The sequence below is a fragment of the Ochotona princeps genome, chromosome 4 (assembly GCF_030435755.1).
Source record: "Ochotona princeps isolate mOchPri1 chromosome 4, mOchPri1.hap1, whole genome shotgun sequence".
Taxonomy (NCBI): domain Eukaryota; kingdom Metazoa; phylum Chordata; class Mammalia; order Lagomorpha; family Ochotonidae; genus Ochotona; species Ochotona princeps.
In genome coordinates, this window is record NC_080835.1 from 13,533,209 (window position 1) to 13,547,117 (window position 13,909).

The 13,909-nt window shown below is 38.4% G+C and overlaps 2 protein-coding genes across 2 annotated transcripts; both read right to left on the reverse strand.

Annotated features, from left to right (window-relative positions):
- Window positions 1-1,252: 1,252 nt before the first annotated feature.
- LOC101519682 (olfactory receptor 4A15) lies at window positions 1,253-12,155 on the reverse strand. Its single transcript, XM_004585557.3, has 2 exons — window positions 12,145-12,155; window positions 1,253-2,195 (listed from the first exon to the last, which is right to left on the reverse strand). The coding sequence occupies exons 1-2, from the start codon at window positions 12,153-12,155 to the stop codon at window positions 1,253-1,255; spliced, it is 954 nt and encodes a 317-aa protein (XP_004585614.3).
- LOC101519926 (large ribosomal subunit protein eL36-like) lies at window positions 9,717-10,037 on the reverse strand. Its single transcript, XM_036495708.2, has one exon. It carries the CDS (start codon window positions 10,035-10,037, stop codon window positions 9,717-9,719), a length of 321 nt encoding a protein of 106 aa, XP_036351601.2.
- Window positions 12,156-13,909: the final 1,754 nt, after the last annotated feature.

The following is a 13,909-nucleotide window of genomic DNA, read 5'->3' on the forward strand; positions in this document are numbered from 1 at the left end:
GAAATGAGGAAGGTGGCAAAATAAGTCTAAGGAAAGATTGCACCAGGTAGAGACATCAGCAAGTGAACAATCCCTGAGCAGGGAGCAGGGTTAGTGTCAACCCTCTAGGAGGCCACGGCAGCTCATTTGATGGCAGATCCTACAGTCTTAAAGATCACTTCAATGGTATGACTTCATTCTAACTAAGAAGAAATATCAGGGTTCTGCATGGCAGAATGTCATTATATGACTTTCTGGTAAAAAAAATATTATTCTGGGGATAGGATTTGTCAGGCCGGCACATCAGGCTAATCCTCTGCCCTATGGCAGCAGTATAACAAATGGGCACAGTTTGTATCCCTGCTGCTCTACTTCCCATCCAACTTTCTGCATACAACTTGGGAATGCAGCAAAGGATGGCCCAAATCCTTGAATCCAAGCACCCATGTGGGAGAAACAGAAGAAGCTCCTGCCTCCCAGCTTTGGATTCACTCAGGGATAGCTACTGTGGTCATTTGAGCAGTGAATCCTAACCAAGAGAACAAAGACCTTCTTTGTCTAACTTGCTGTTTTCCGTACTCTCTGTAAAATGATTTCAAAAAAATAAATCTTTAAAAACAGATCAAACTACTACTGTGTGGAAATAAGCCTTTGAGGAGCAGGCCCGGTTGGAGTCCTCACTGCTACCCTCCACTTCACCTCCCCAGTAATGAACCTGAAAAACCATTGGAAGATGACCCCAAGTATGTTCGTCCCTGCAACTCACATAGGAGACCAACATGGAGTTCCAGCCCCTGGCTGTTCTGAGCATTTGGAAAATAAATCAGTGGATAAAAAAATCTTTCTCTGTGTATTTCAGATAAATAAAATAAAGCATTTTGGAAAAAGTGAACAAATTGCTGAGATATGAATATAATAATTCATTTACTTGAAATTTACTAAATTTGAAATTTTTATCAATTTATCACATTGTACCACATAATATATACAAGAATTATTGGTCAAAAGACTAAAATTATTAAAAGAAAGAACTATAAAAATAATTTAAAAAACAAAGCTTTATCAACAATTATTATTACATATTAAAATAAAATATGTGAATTCTTCATTTCTATCAGTTCTCAAAGTCCCTAAAGGCTATAACCTGTTCCATTTAGATAAATATGATTCTATGTAGTTATTTCAGGATATTAGGATACATAACCAAAGCAAACAACAATAAAGCCATAATTGCTGAGAGTGAGGCTTTCTTATTTCTACCAAAGACTGCATGTCATGTTCTGTTAGTGAAATACAGAGCCCTTCCAATTGCAGCCACTTTTGTGCTCCAAAGTTTCCTCATGGCATTTTTCATTTCTGCATTCCTCAGAGTATAGATGAGAGGGTTCAACATGGGAGTTATGAGCGTTAAAACCACAGTTATGCATTTGTCGATGGAGAAGTTGGACGTGGGCCTGGCATACAGGAAGATACAGGGGACAAAGAACAGAACAACTACCGTGATGTGGGATGTGCAGGTGTAAAGAGCTTTGCGCCTGCCTTCCAATCCATGACTCTTAAGAGAGTGCAGTATGACCCCATAGGAAACCAGGAGAATGAAGAAGGTGACAGTGCAAATCGCCCCTCCATTAGCAATCATGGAGAGTCCAATGAGATAGGTGTCAGCACAGGCAAGTTTCAGCAAAGGATACATATCACAGACGAAGTTGTCAATGACATTGGGGCCACAGAAAGGAAGCTGATAAATGAAGAGAAGTTGAACCAACGAGTGGAGAAAGCCTCCAATCCAGGCCACCAAGAGCAGGAGAACACACACACGTCGATTCATGATGATCAGATAGTGAAGAGGTTTGCAGATGGCTACGTATCTGTCATAGGCCATGGCCACCAAAAGAATGACTTCAGCACCCGCAAAAAAATGATCGAGAAATACTTGTGTCAGACATGCCTGAAAGGAGATAGTTCTTTTCTCATAGAGCATGTCCACAATCATTTTGGGAGCAATGGTAGTAGAGTAGACAGCATCAAAAAAGGATAAAAAGGCCAGAAAAAAGTACATGGGGGATCCCAGCAACTGGCTGGCCATGATTGTCACCAGAATGAGCAGATTGCCCATTATTGTCACAAGGTAGATGAGCAGGAACACAACAAACAGAACTTTCTGACCCTCTGGGCTCTGAGTGAGCCCCAGGAGGATAAACTCAGTCACATTGTTCCTGTTTCCCATGGATTCTTCAGCAGGGGATGGAGTCAGGGACCAAAGGCTGCCAACAGAGTGAACAGCAGTGAGTGGCAGAAGAGCACAAACTCCATGTCACAACTGCGAGGGTCTACTCAGCAATGCTTCCAGTGCTGAACTCACAGAGTCCCACGCTGGAAAATCACTGGAGCCCCTTCCTTAGAACCATACTCATTTTCACAAATGCTCGTTCCCACGAACATGATGAGGCTCCACTCTTGTGGCTGGGAGGTAGCAGAGGCTGCCTAGGTCTGTGTAAGGATCTACAGACATTGATAAGGCTGCAGGCTGCAGATGTCAGGATTTCTAGCAACAATGGATCATTGTATTAAATGAAATAAACCAGACACAATATGACAAATATCACATTTGTTATATGCATATGAATCTTTGGAGGCAAGATACATTTTCTCAAATTTGTTTTACATTTTTGATTAACATGGAATACCTGTTCATTTTCACAGTGTACGGTACAATATCTCAACATAAGCCTGCAACGTATTCAAATCAAACGTGACAAAAGCTCTTCTACCCACCTGTTTTTCTTTGTAACTGGAACCTACCAGCTTCTCCTTTCACATATTTAAATTTTGATATGTACTTATTCACGGAGCTGTGGTACATTAAATATTTCACTTATACACAACATTATTTACCCAACTTGCTCTATTCCACTTCCATGACCATTTTGATCTAGTATTCTCTATACTATTATACTCAGATCAACTACTTTATGTAAACTTCCATGGTGGCAGTTAACATACTATACATGTTTTGTTGTGTCTGGATTAGTTTTAAGAAATTAATGATATCCGGTTTGATACAAACATTGAGAGTTCTGCCTCAATTGTGGTTCAATCACATTGCAACCTAAAAGTGACACTGGCATGACATATAAAGCAGATAAACGGAACAATGACTTATTCTGGTTTTTCCCCTGTTTCAGTATCTTCACGTTTGATAGTGACTTGTGAAAGCCAAGAGATTAACATTTCTTTTTAATAAAAAAGTCCTTGACAGAATGCAGATTACAAATAAGCAAAGACTACGTAAACTGAATGAAATACCATTGAAAACACGCGAAGCATTTGTGCCAGGTAGCTGAATGAGAGCTATAAAATGTCAGACATTTGTGAGAGCTTTCAAATTTCATTCCATATTTAATGAGAAGAAATATTTTTGAGACATCCTCAGAATATTATTTAATAAAAAAATCATAAAATCAGGTAATTTTACTAGTTATTCACAATACCAAATTCAGCCACATAAGGGAGCAACTAAAAAATTTAGTGTTTCTGGTGAATAAGGTAAAAATGCATGGAAACACTGAGAGATGATGGGAAATTAGAGTCAGAAATTTTGTTTTTAAATCCAGACCTTTTTCACAGATAATGCATGCCTGTCACTACTATGTTTATTTAATGATAATCCAGTAAATGGAGAAACTCCATGTAACTACTTCAATATTGCAAATTTCAGCATCAAAAATGTAAAAACAAATCATAAAACCTGCTTCTGGAAAAAGGTCATTGATCCTAGTTAAGCCTGTCTTGCCCTGTTGTAACAGAACAGAGAAGGGTTTTTGCAAATGTTACCTGAAGTCTGTTTCCTCTTTTTCCATTCCAAGCTCATGCAGTCTTACCTTTGCTCCCAGAAGCAGTGGCTTAGTGTAATGAAGAGAATGCAGCATTGCTACCATGCAGGGACAGCAAAGGAAAGATGAGAGCCTAAGCAATCAGCGAGGACAGAACTGTTTGGTCACACAGGGATGTGTCTCTGCCAGGGCAGAGCAGGGATCCTATCACACTTCCACAGACAAAAACTCGGTTTGATTATGGACTTACCCATGGCTGGCTTCAAAAACAGTTAATGTGTCCTTTGAGTTACCAAATTTGAGGGCTGTGAGCAATAATAAATATTAAAACTTAAGCAGAAATGAATTTAGGCTATCATGGTTCATGAGTAAATTTACTGAATAAAAGCCTTTTTAGTCATGATGCATGGTACTGAATAATTTGTTGGGTGTTTTTCAAGAGAATTCGTGACTGCTTTAATATGCTTCATATTTAACCAAGTAATGGCTTTTGTTTTACATCGTGACAGTAGCATTAACACCCAACAGAGAATTCTTCTCCCAAATGAGGGAACCTATGAGTGGGCACTGAATCAACCACGAATGATAAAATGCTTCATGGAGTAGTTCAAATTGTCTGCTCCCGAGGCTGCAAATTAAATACACAGAGGAATCCTCCCTCCAGAGAATCTAGACTTTCTACATTATCCTTCTAGTACCCTCTATGTTTCTAGAACCCTCTCTTGGACAATGCCTTCAGGAGGAGCAAATGAAAAATAAGAATCTAACAGCAGTGGTAGTTAAATGTTAAGAATAAAAACACAAGATGTAACAGCAGAAATCTATTTTTTAATGATTTGAATGAATAAGCATACGTTTGAAAGAGCTTCAGGTTCTGTGAGCTGTAAATACATTTAGTGAGAATGATGCAAAGTCAGTGCTGATCAACTTACTGAAAGTTTTATTTCAAGTCAGATGAGTATATCCACAAATTAAATCTAACTCAGGGATTTGATTTAGAAGAATATTAAAAGAAATAGAGAAGCAAGTACCTGGGACCTATAATTAGTGATTATCACTTGTAATTTAGATGGTTTTATGTAGCAAAGGCCAGTCTTTAATGTTCTCTCTCTCAGTGTCCTCCAAAGGGCTGTATGACACAACATGGCAACAGTCTTTAACATATCATGCATAGTGAACACTTGCAGCATATTTCTCTCTCTCTCTCCCTCTGTCTTTCTTCATTTTCTTCTTTTCCTTCACCTCTTTTACCTTCTTCTCCTTCTGCGCCTTCTCTACATGATTTCATGTATATGTGGAATCTAAAAAATAAAATGAAAAGTAGAAAATAAAATAGTAGTCACAAAGGGCTTGAAGGAAGGTCTGGTGATATGCTGGTCAAAGGATATGTTGGTCAGCTAGTGGTAGTAAAATTTAGTATTTATAAGTGTTATCACTAGAAAGTATCATTATGTGAAATAATAACACCTGTAAATTAATTCACTTTTCCCAGTACATCACATATATCTATTGCAACGAAGCATCATAAATACATACAAATTTATGTCACTTAAAAAAAGTTTTAAGACACATTAGTATCAAGATAATAAAGTTCTTATCAATCTCATGAAAAGTTAATATAGAGAAAAACAAAACACAAATAGATAAGGCTTTGCAATACACATGAGCCATAGTTAACATAGAGAATTCATAAGGGATTTCAAGAAATTAATAATAATGTGAAAATATTGTGCATAAAAACTGTTGTAAAAACATGCACATACATTACCAAGAATATTACAAACAAATTTCCATTAAGCTTATTAAAATAAACTCACATTCCGTAGAAGTTAAGATTTGCAAATTGAAATCACAATGGACTCACCACCACTCTATTCCCCAAAATGTCAAAAATCTCATAATACTAGGTTTGATAATGATGAGGATGATGGACACACTACTGGAAGCCTTACGGACGGAATGTAATTATCTATAAAATTAAATATATATACATCCTACTCAGCAGAAAAAATGTTTCTTTCACTAAGAAAAAATAAATTCTTACAAAGAAGAGATCATGCTCCATATCACAAAGAAAGCAAGTTCAGCTTCTTGTTTGTGATGCTCCAAAATAGCTACTGACTAAGGAAAAAATTTGAGTTTCGTGAAACTCAGAAGCAGCACATTATTTGCATAAAAGCTGATCATTTCAAGTCTATAAAATTTTAAGTTAAATATAATTTTTAGAGAAAACACTCATATAGCACACCAAACAACTTTCTATTAGTATTCTCAAGGGACCAGTCGGCTGACCTATCATCGCCTTCATAACGCCTTTCTAGATTGCCTCAACAGTTTTCTTTCTAATGACTCATCACTGTAAAAATAGGCATGTGTATGGGCCCAGCACACTGGCCTAGCGGCTAACGTCCTCGCCTTGAACACGCCGGGATCCCATATCGGTGCCGGTTCTAATCCCGGCAGCCTCACTTCCCATCCAGCTCCCTGTTCGTGGCCTGGAAAAGCAGTTAAGAACGGCCCAAAGCTTTGGGACCCTGCACCTGCATGGGAGACCTGGAAGAGGTTCCTGGTTCCCAGCTTCGGATCAGCGCAGCACCGGCCATTGCGCTCACTTGGGGAGTGAATCATCGGACAGAAGATCTTCCTCTCTGTCTCTCTTCCTCTCTGTATATCAGACTTTGTAATAAAATAAATAAATCTTAAAAAAATAGGCATGTGTGTGTGTATGTATTGAATCATGAATTCCATAAGTTTATCCTTTGAGCATCTTGGCTCTAACACCTTTCCCTTATTTGATTTTTGATAGGAGGCAAATTGGCATGTCCATATTTTGTGCTTACAGTTAAGCTAGGAAACAGTGAAGGGCAACCAAAGAGAAAACTGAGGAAAAAACACAAATCTTCACTCTCCATAACATTTTCTCTCTAACACTTCACCCCTACACTGCCATGAAAAGCACAACCTTCCATGGAAGGGGAGCTGGAATAAAGCAAGACACTGCCAATGGGAGAGCGATAAAACCACTGACACATGAGCAGGATAAACACCTAACAAATGGAGGCAACCTTCAGGACAGGTAAAAGGGAACAGCTTTTTATATGCATATCTGAATAATAATAATAAGGAACAGATAGAAAGCTAGAGAATGAGAACAGCAAGAATCTAGAGAACACAATGTGTTTCTTGAGGAAAAGTCAGCAAAGGAAGAGGAATGAAGGCATTAAACAAAGAACAACATCAATTAGTACACAGAGCAAACAGCCACGTGGAGCCGAAGATGGCGGCAATGGTGCGAGAAGGTCTCAGTAAGAGCTGGAGCAAAGTTTTGATTCAATCTGACTTAGAATTTAACACAGCTTGTATTTCTGAATCATTTCTCTCTTTAGTTTCAAATCGGTTTTGTATGTGTGTGTGTGTGTGTTTTCAGATATCCAGAGATATCTTCTACCACCAATACACTAAAATCAGCAATACTTATCCCAAACCATTTTGAATACTGATTTAAATTACAAGGAGCTCACAAACTATGTTAAATGCTAAGAATTAAAGATGTGGTGATGGTTTTCACAAGATCTAGATAAAATTAGCATACAAGAAAATAGAGAGTTTAAGCCAAAAATGCTGTTAGAAGAATTTTTCAATTTTTTAAAATTTAACTGCTAGGAAAGGAGGTATTGGGAGGGAAGTCTTTCAGTATTATTAATACATGATGAATATTATGCTCTTTTTCAACTTTAATATTATCAGAAGGCACAATGCGGCTCAGAGAAAAATGTGTGTGTGTTTAAGATTTTATTTATTTTGATTGGAAAGGCAGATATGGAGAGAGGAGGAGAAAGACAGAGAGGAAGATCTTCTGTCCAATGTTTCACTCCCCAAGTAACAACAATGGCCAGAGCTGTGCCCATCTAAAGCCAGAAGCTTGGAACTTCTTCCAGGTCTCCCACGTAGGTGCAGGGTCCCAAGGCTTTGGGCCGTCCTGGACTGCTTTCCCAGGCTACAAGCAGGGAGCTGGATGGAAAGCGGGGCCACCGGGATCAGAATGGATGCCCATATGGGATCCCAGCACATTCAAGGCAAGGACTTTAACCTCTAGGCCACTGCGGCGGGCCTGAAAAATATGTTTGAATTTGCAGTTGTAATGTAATTGACTGAGGCATATCACACCCGTATGCCTCTGGCTAGTTTAAGGGATGAATGATGTATTTAACAATCAGAACCTCAAGGTGTATATGTGAAGGAAAAAGATATTAAGGATCCCTTATTATGCTGATAGACTGAGTGTGGGAGCGAGGGAAGGAGCAGAGAAAACACATTCATTTTCCACACTCAGACTCAGCCATATGGCCTGCTGTAGTTCACACAATGATTGAGACAAGTTTCAGATCAACTTCCAGCCCCATGGACTTCGCCGTTGCATCATGTGGTGATCATTTTTTGTTTGTTTTTTTCTGTACCTGGCCTTTTTCACATATTTTATTAAATTTAAAATATATTCTACTAGTTTTTCAGATACATAATTCAGTTATTAATGAAAATCACCGTACAATGCGTTTCTTGAACTTGGTACCCATCTCTCTGGAGTTAGGCATCTGTGTGTGACTCTCAGTTGGCTCTCCTAAGTATGTTCCATCGCTTAGCTGCAAGTTATTGAGTGTTCTGATCCCTCCATATCCACAGCAACATTTGCTACTGTGAGCTTTTTTTTTTTTATTTTGTAATCCCAGTGCATATGAAGTGATAGTCCACACGATCCTCAACTGAAATTCTCTAATATATAATGATTTGAAGTACTGTGTTAATGCATTTCTTTGTCATTTGTATATTGTTTTCTAGAGGAATATTTATTAAAGCCATTTGTTTACTTTTTGAGTTTTACCTTTGCGTGTTTGAGTTGTGTAGCCTCCTTATTGTATGTGTGGCTTCTAAATATCTCCTTGTACTCTATAGCCTATTTTCATTTTCTTAATAGTATTCGTCATTGTAAATGTTTTGTTTTCCTGCTTTGGGCTGTGTATTGGCAGTAAAACATGGAGCTCTCTTTGTTCTACAGAAATAATGCTTTTCTTCAGAGTAGCTAATATTTGTTAATGTCATGATTGTGTTCACAAAACATAGACTTGTGCTTCCAAAAAAAAAAGGAAAATTGAAAGAAAATAATAAAAATACAGGTTTTTAATTTTGATGTTCTGTTTATCTTATAATGGTTTTTGTAGTATGACCCTTTCTTACCATGTCTGAGAAACCTCTGCCTAACCTAAGGTTATTAAGATTCATTCTACTTTATCTAATTAGTTGGTAATTGGCTTTCCCATGTAGGACTTTGTCCCTTACAGTTATTTTTGTGTATAGTGTGAGGTAAAGATCTACTTCCTCTCTCACCTGTGAATATCCAATTATTCTCGCATCATCTTGAAGACTGTTCTACTCTCTGTCCCAGTTTGTCGTGAAACTATTATCAAAAATGAACTGATCGTGATTGCAAGAGTTTGTTTTTAGAGCCAATTCTGTCCCACTGATTCATAGGTTGAATTTTATGTTAGTATCGTGTAAAAAAATTTTTAATGGGTACTCTGAGTGCAAAGTATTTCATGAATCTTACTTAAGTCTTTATTTTTCCATTTTTTGTATGTTATAGGAATGAAAGCAGTCCATTGCACAAACACAGAGAATTACCAGTTAATGAACATTCCTACAGTATTACCAAATTTATGTCTGTATTCAAATACCACCAACTATTGGAATTATGTTCTGTTTATGATTTTCAGAGAGTGGGACCCAGGATCAAATCCGGGATTATGCATTTAATATGGTTCTTATGTCTGTATAGTTCATTTTAACCTGGGCTGCATGACCACACTGAATTTTTATTACACTTTTTTTGTGTGGCCCCAGGGAGGTTTCTTATGTAGAGAGGGATGCATAGTCCCTCTTGGTGGCCCCTTTTCTCCCGGTGGCCAAGATGCTGCTCAGCTCCTCTTGCTTCCTCTTGGCCTTGATATGTGTCCCTATTCTTTTCTTGATGAACCTGATGAACTTGGAGACCCTGAGTAGCTCCATGACACAGCACTCATACCAGGTGAAGTTACACACCTGCCAGATCATGTCTTGTGAAACTTTGGTGTGGTTGGTTAGGTGCCTATGGTGGTGGCTGTGCCTTGGCTTGCTCATGTTCTTGGTCACCTTGTGGCCCTTGCTGAGGCCTATAGCCACTGGGCAGTGCATGGTTTTGGCTTTACAATGGCTGCCCTGTTACACTACCATTTTATTTTTTTTTAATTATTTTATTTTTATTAGAAAGGCAGGTCAGATTTATGGAGTTGAGTCACAAATGATTTTTCCTGAAGCTAAACCCACTGTTTATAAAAATGTTCATATCTTCTTGATATTTTTGGAAAGGATCTTGAAGTGCTGCATCTTTCTGATTTCTTACTAGAGGTGGAGACAAAGAAGAAGGACAAGATGAAGAAGACTCAGAAGAGGAAGAAGAAGGAAAGGAGGAGGCAGAGGAGGAGAAGGAAGAGAGAGAGGAGTTTCCATCTATTGTATCACTTTCCAGATGTTCTTGATGGCCTGATACAAGAAACAAACTGATCCTGGTTTCCCATGTGGATGGAAAGGACCCAGTTATCGGAGCCAGTCTTGCTGCTTCCCAGTGCTCATTTTCAAGAATTTGAAGTTAGGAGTTGAAACTAGCAACCAAATCCCATTATTTTGACATAGGAGGGGGAATTAACTCCTTGGTTAAATATGCACTCCCAATAAAGGCTTTTTAAGAGAAGAAACAAAAATGACAATATCTTTAGACTTGGTCATTCTTTTTTTCCCCATGATCTTTAACCTATTCTTCTCACTTCTTTACCTTTCCCATCAAGTCTGCTAAGAACATCTTTATTTCTACCTCTTCGACTGCTAAATGTGGTCTGTTTTTGAGAATGCTGTCTGTTTTCATTCTCTCCCTGGCTCAGTGCTTTCATTTTTTCAGATATTTTTCATGCTTTTAACGTTATTTCTTCGTGGTCAATTCTGACTATGGACCACCTCCGCTTCTTTCTCCTGTCTTCTCAAGTCTCTGCAGGATTGCTTCACTCTCCTTTCCAACTTGAACTGTATCCTGTAGTGATATCTCTGTTGGCATTTTTTTGAAATACTAACTTATTTTTATTTGAAATGCAAATCTAGAGAGATATGGGGTCTTCCATCTAAGTGTTCACTGAGCTGATCTGAAGCCAGAGCCTTTATCCAAGTCTCCCACTTGGGTGCAAGGGTCCCAAGTACTAGGGCCAGCCTCCACTGCTTTGAGAGGCCACAAGCAGGGAGCTGCATGGGAAGTGCAGCAACAGGGAGGAGAATCAGCACTCATGTGGGCTGCCATACTGACACCTGCATGTGGAGCATAGCCTACTGAGCCACAATGTTGGACTCCGTTGTTGGGGTTTGATGTTTATTCATCTGTTTAGAGGTAATCTGAAGGTCACAATTTCCTTAGTACATTTGTATTGCTGGATGTGTTAACTATGCATAATGTTTTAAAGGCTGTTGTAATGTTGCATGATGTAGCTCTTTAGAGGACATTTAGAGAGAGTTAACATTAAAGACTAACCCTTGCTATATAAAAACCATCTGAATTACAAGTGGTAAGCATTTATGAATTTAATTAGAATTTAATTATGTGTCCCAGTTGCTGTCTTCTGTAATTCTTCCGATATATTTCTAAATTAAATATCTGAAATATGATTTATGGATATTATCCAAATGGCTTCTAATGAAACATCCACTAAGTTGATTAGTACTGACTTTGCATCATTCTCACTAAATGTGCTACAGTGCGCGTGGCCTGAGCTCTTTCACATACATACTTATTCCTTCAAAACGAGCAGTTCTGCTCTTAGAACCTATGTCTTTACTCTTAACATTTAACTACCACTGCTGTTAGATTGTTATTTTTCATTTGCTCCTCCTGAAGGCATTGTCTAGGACAAAGCTCTGGCAATGTAAAAGGTACTAGAAGGATAATGTAGAAAGTCTAGATTCTCTGGAGGGAGGATTCCTCTGTGTATTTAATTTGCAGCCTCGGGAGCAGACAATTTGAACTACTCCATGAAGCATTTTATCATTCGTGGTTGATTCAGTGCCCACTCATAGGTTCCCTCATTTGGGAGAAGAATTCTCTGTTGGGTATTAATGCTACTGTCACGATGTAAAACAAAAGCCATTACTTGGTTAAATATGAAGCATATTAAAGCAGTCACGAATTCTCTTGAAAAACACCCAACAAATTATTCAGTACCATGCATCACATGGCTGCAGTGCTTCTATTCAGTAAATTTACTCATGAACCATGATAGCCTAAATTCATTTCTGCTTAAGTTTTAATATTTATTGTTGGTATCACTCACAGCCCTCAAATTTGATAACTCAAAGGACACATTAACTGTTTTTGAAGCCAGCCATGGGTAAGTCCATAATCAAACCGAGTTTTTGTCTGTGGAAGTGTGATAGGATCCCTGCTCTGCCCTGGCAGAGACACATCCCTGTGTGACCAAACAGTTCTGTCCTCGCTGATTGCTTAGGCTCTCATCTTTCCTTTGCTGTCCCTGCATGGTGGCAATGCTGCATTCTCTTCATTACACTAAGCCACTGCTTCTGGGAGCAAAGGTAAGACTGCATGAGCTTGGAATGGAAAAAGAGGAAACAGACTTCAGGTAACATTTGCAAAAACCCTTCTCTGTTCTGTTACAATAGGGCAAGACAGGCTTAACTAGGATCAATGACCTTTTTCCAGAAGCAGGTTTTATGATTTGATTTTACATTTTTGATGCTGAAATTTGCAATGTGGTGGCAATGCTGAGTTCTCTTCCAGATTCAACTAAGCCATTGCTTCTGGGTGCAAGGGTAAGTATAAATAAATATACTAAGAAATAGGAAAGCTCTCACACTGTCTGACATTTTCTGGCTATTACGTGATTCATCCTCCTGTCACAAACTCTTCACTCATTTTGTATATTCCACTCACTGTACATAGCCTTTGCTTATTTTTAATCTGCATTTTCTCAAAGATTTTTTATGGAAAAGAAATGCAAAGGAAGAACTGCTGACATTGCTAGCAACCTGGATATCATGATTTTAGCAAAAGTAATCCAGACACAAGAAAACATGATAGCATGCTTTCTGTCGCCTTGGAGGTTTACACAAAGTAGTTTGACTGAGTATAATAGCATAGATGACTAGAGGCTCAAAATGGTAGTGAAAGAGTAATAGAGGAAATTGGGTAAACAGTGTTAAATGCAAGTGATACGTTTTAGTACCACAGCTCAGTGGGTTCGTGACGTTCATCATAATGCCAAAAAAAAAGAAATGAAAGGAAAAGCTGGCAGGTCACTAACACGAAGAACAACAGATGGGTAGAAGAGCTGCTGCCACACTGAATTGGATTATGTTGTGGGTTTTTCTTGGGGTATTGTAACATACACTGTAAAATGAACAAGTATTATGTTAATAAAAACTTGAAATAAGCTTAAGAACACGTATCTTGCCTGTAGGAGGCTGCATGCGTTCACACAAGCTGGCTCTAAAGCTGGCTCTATGGCCTAGGGGGTAGGATGCCTGCATCCCAGATCTGAGTGTCTGGGTTTGATTCCCAGCTCAGGATCCAGACTCCAGCCGTCTGCTAATGCAGATCCTAGGAGACAATGATGATGGGTCAACTGAGTAAAGAAATCCTGGTTAAAAATAAGGCAAAAACTGGCACTCAGTCGCATCAGAAAGGTCCAACAGGTGATTTATTTCACTGAAATGAGAATGAATGTCTTGTACTCAGCATGAACTCAGATATTTCAGGATTAACAATAGCAGCAAAGTGATTTACATATAGATTTTTTTACAAATTAAATAAACTTTAGCACATGCGAAGTCAGTTTCATCAATACAACAATTGTTTACCAGCAGAAAATATTGTCATGGAGTTTATGATTAACTTGTTTCAGCGATAATAATTCAGAAACTCATGATCTGGAAAGAGCAGAATTTCTCAAAAGGAATATAAGGTGGGACATGATTTTCCCAAGTTCAGTAGTGTTTCCAGAATGTTTGCCTAG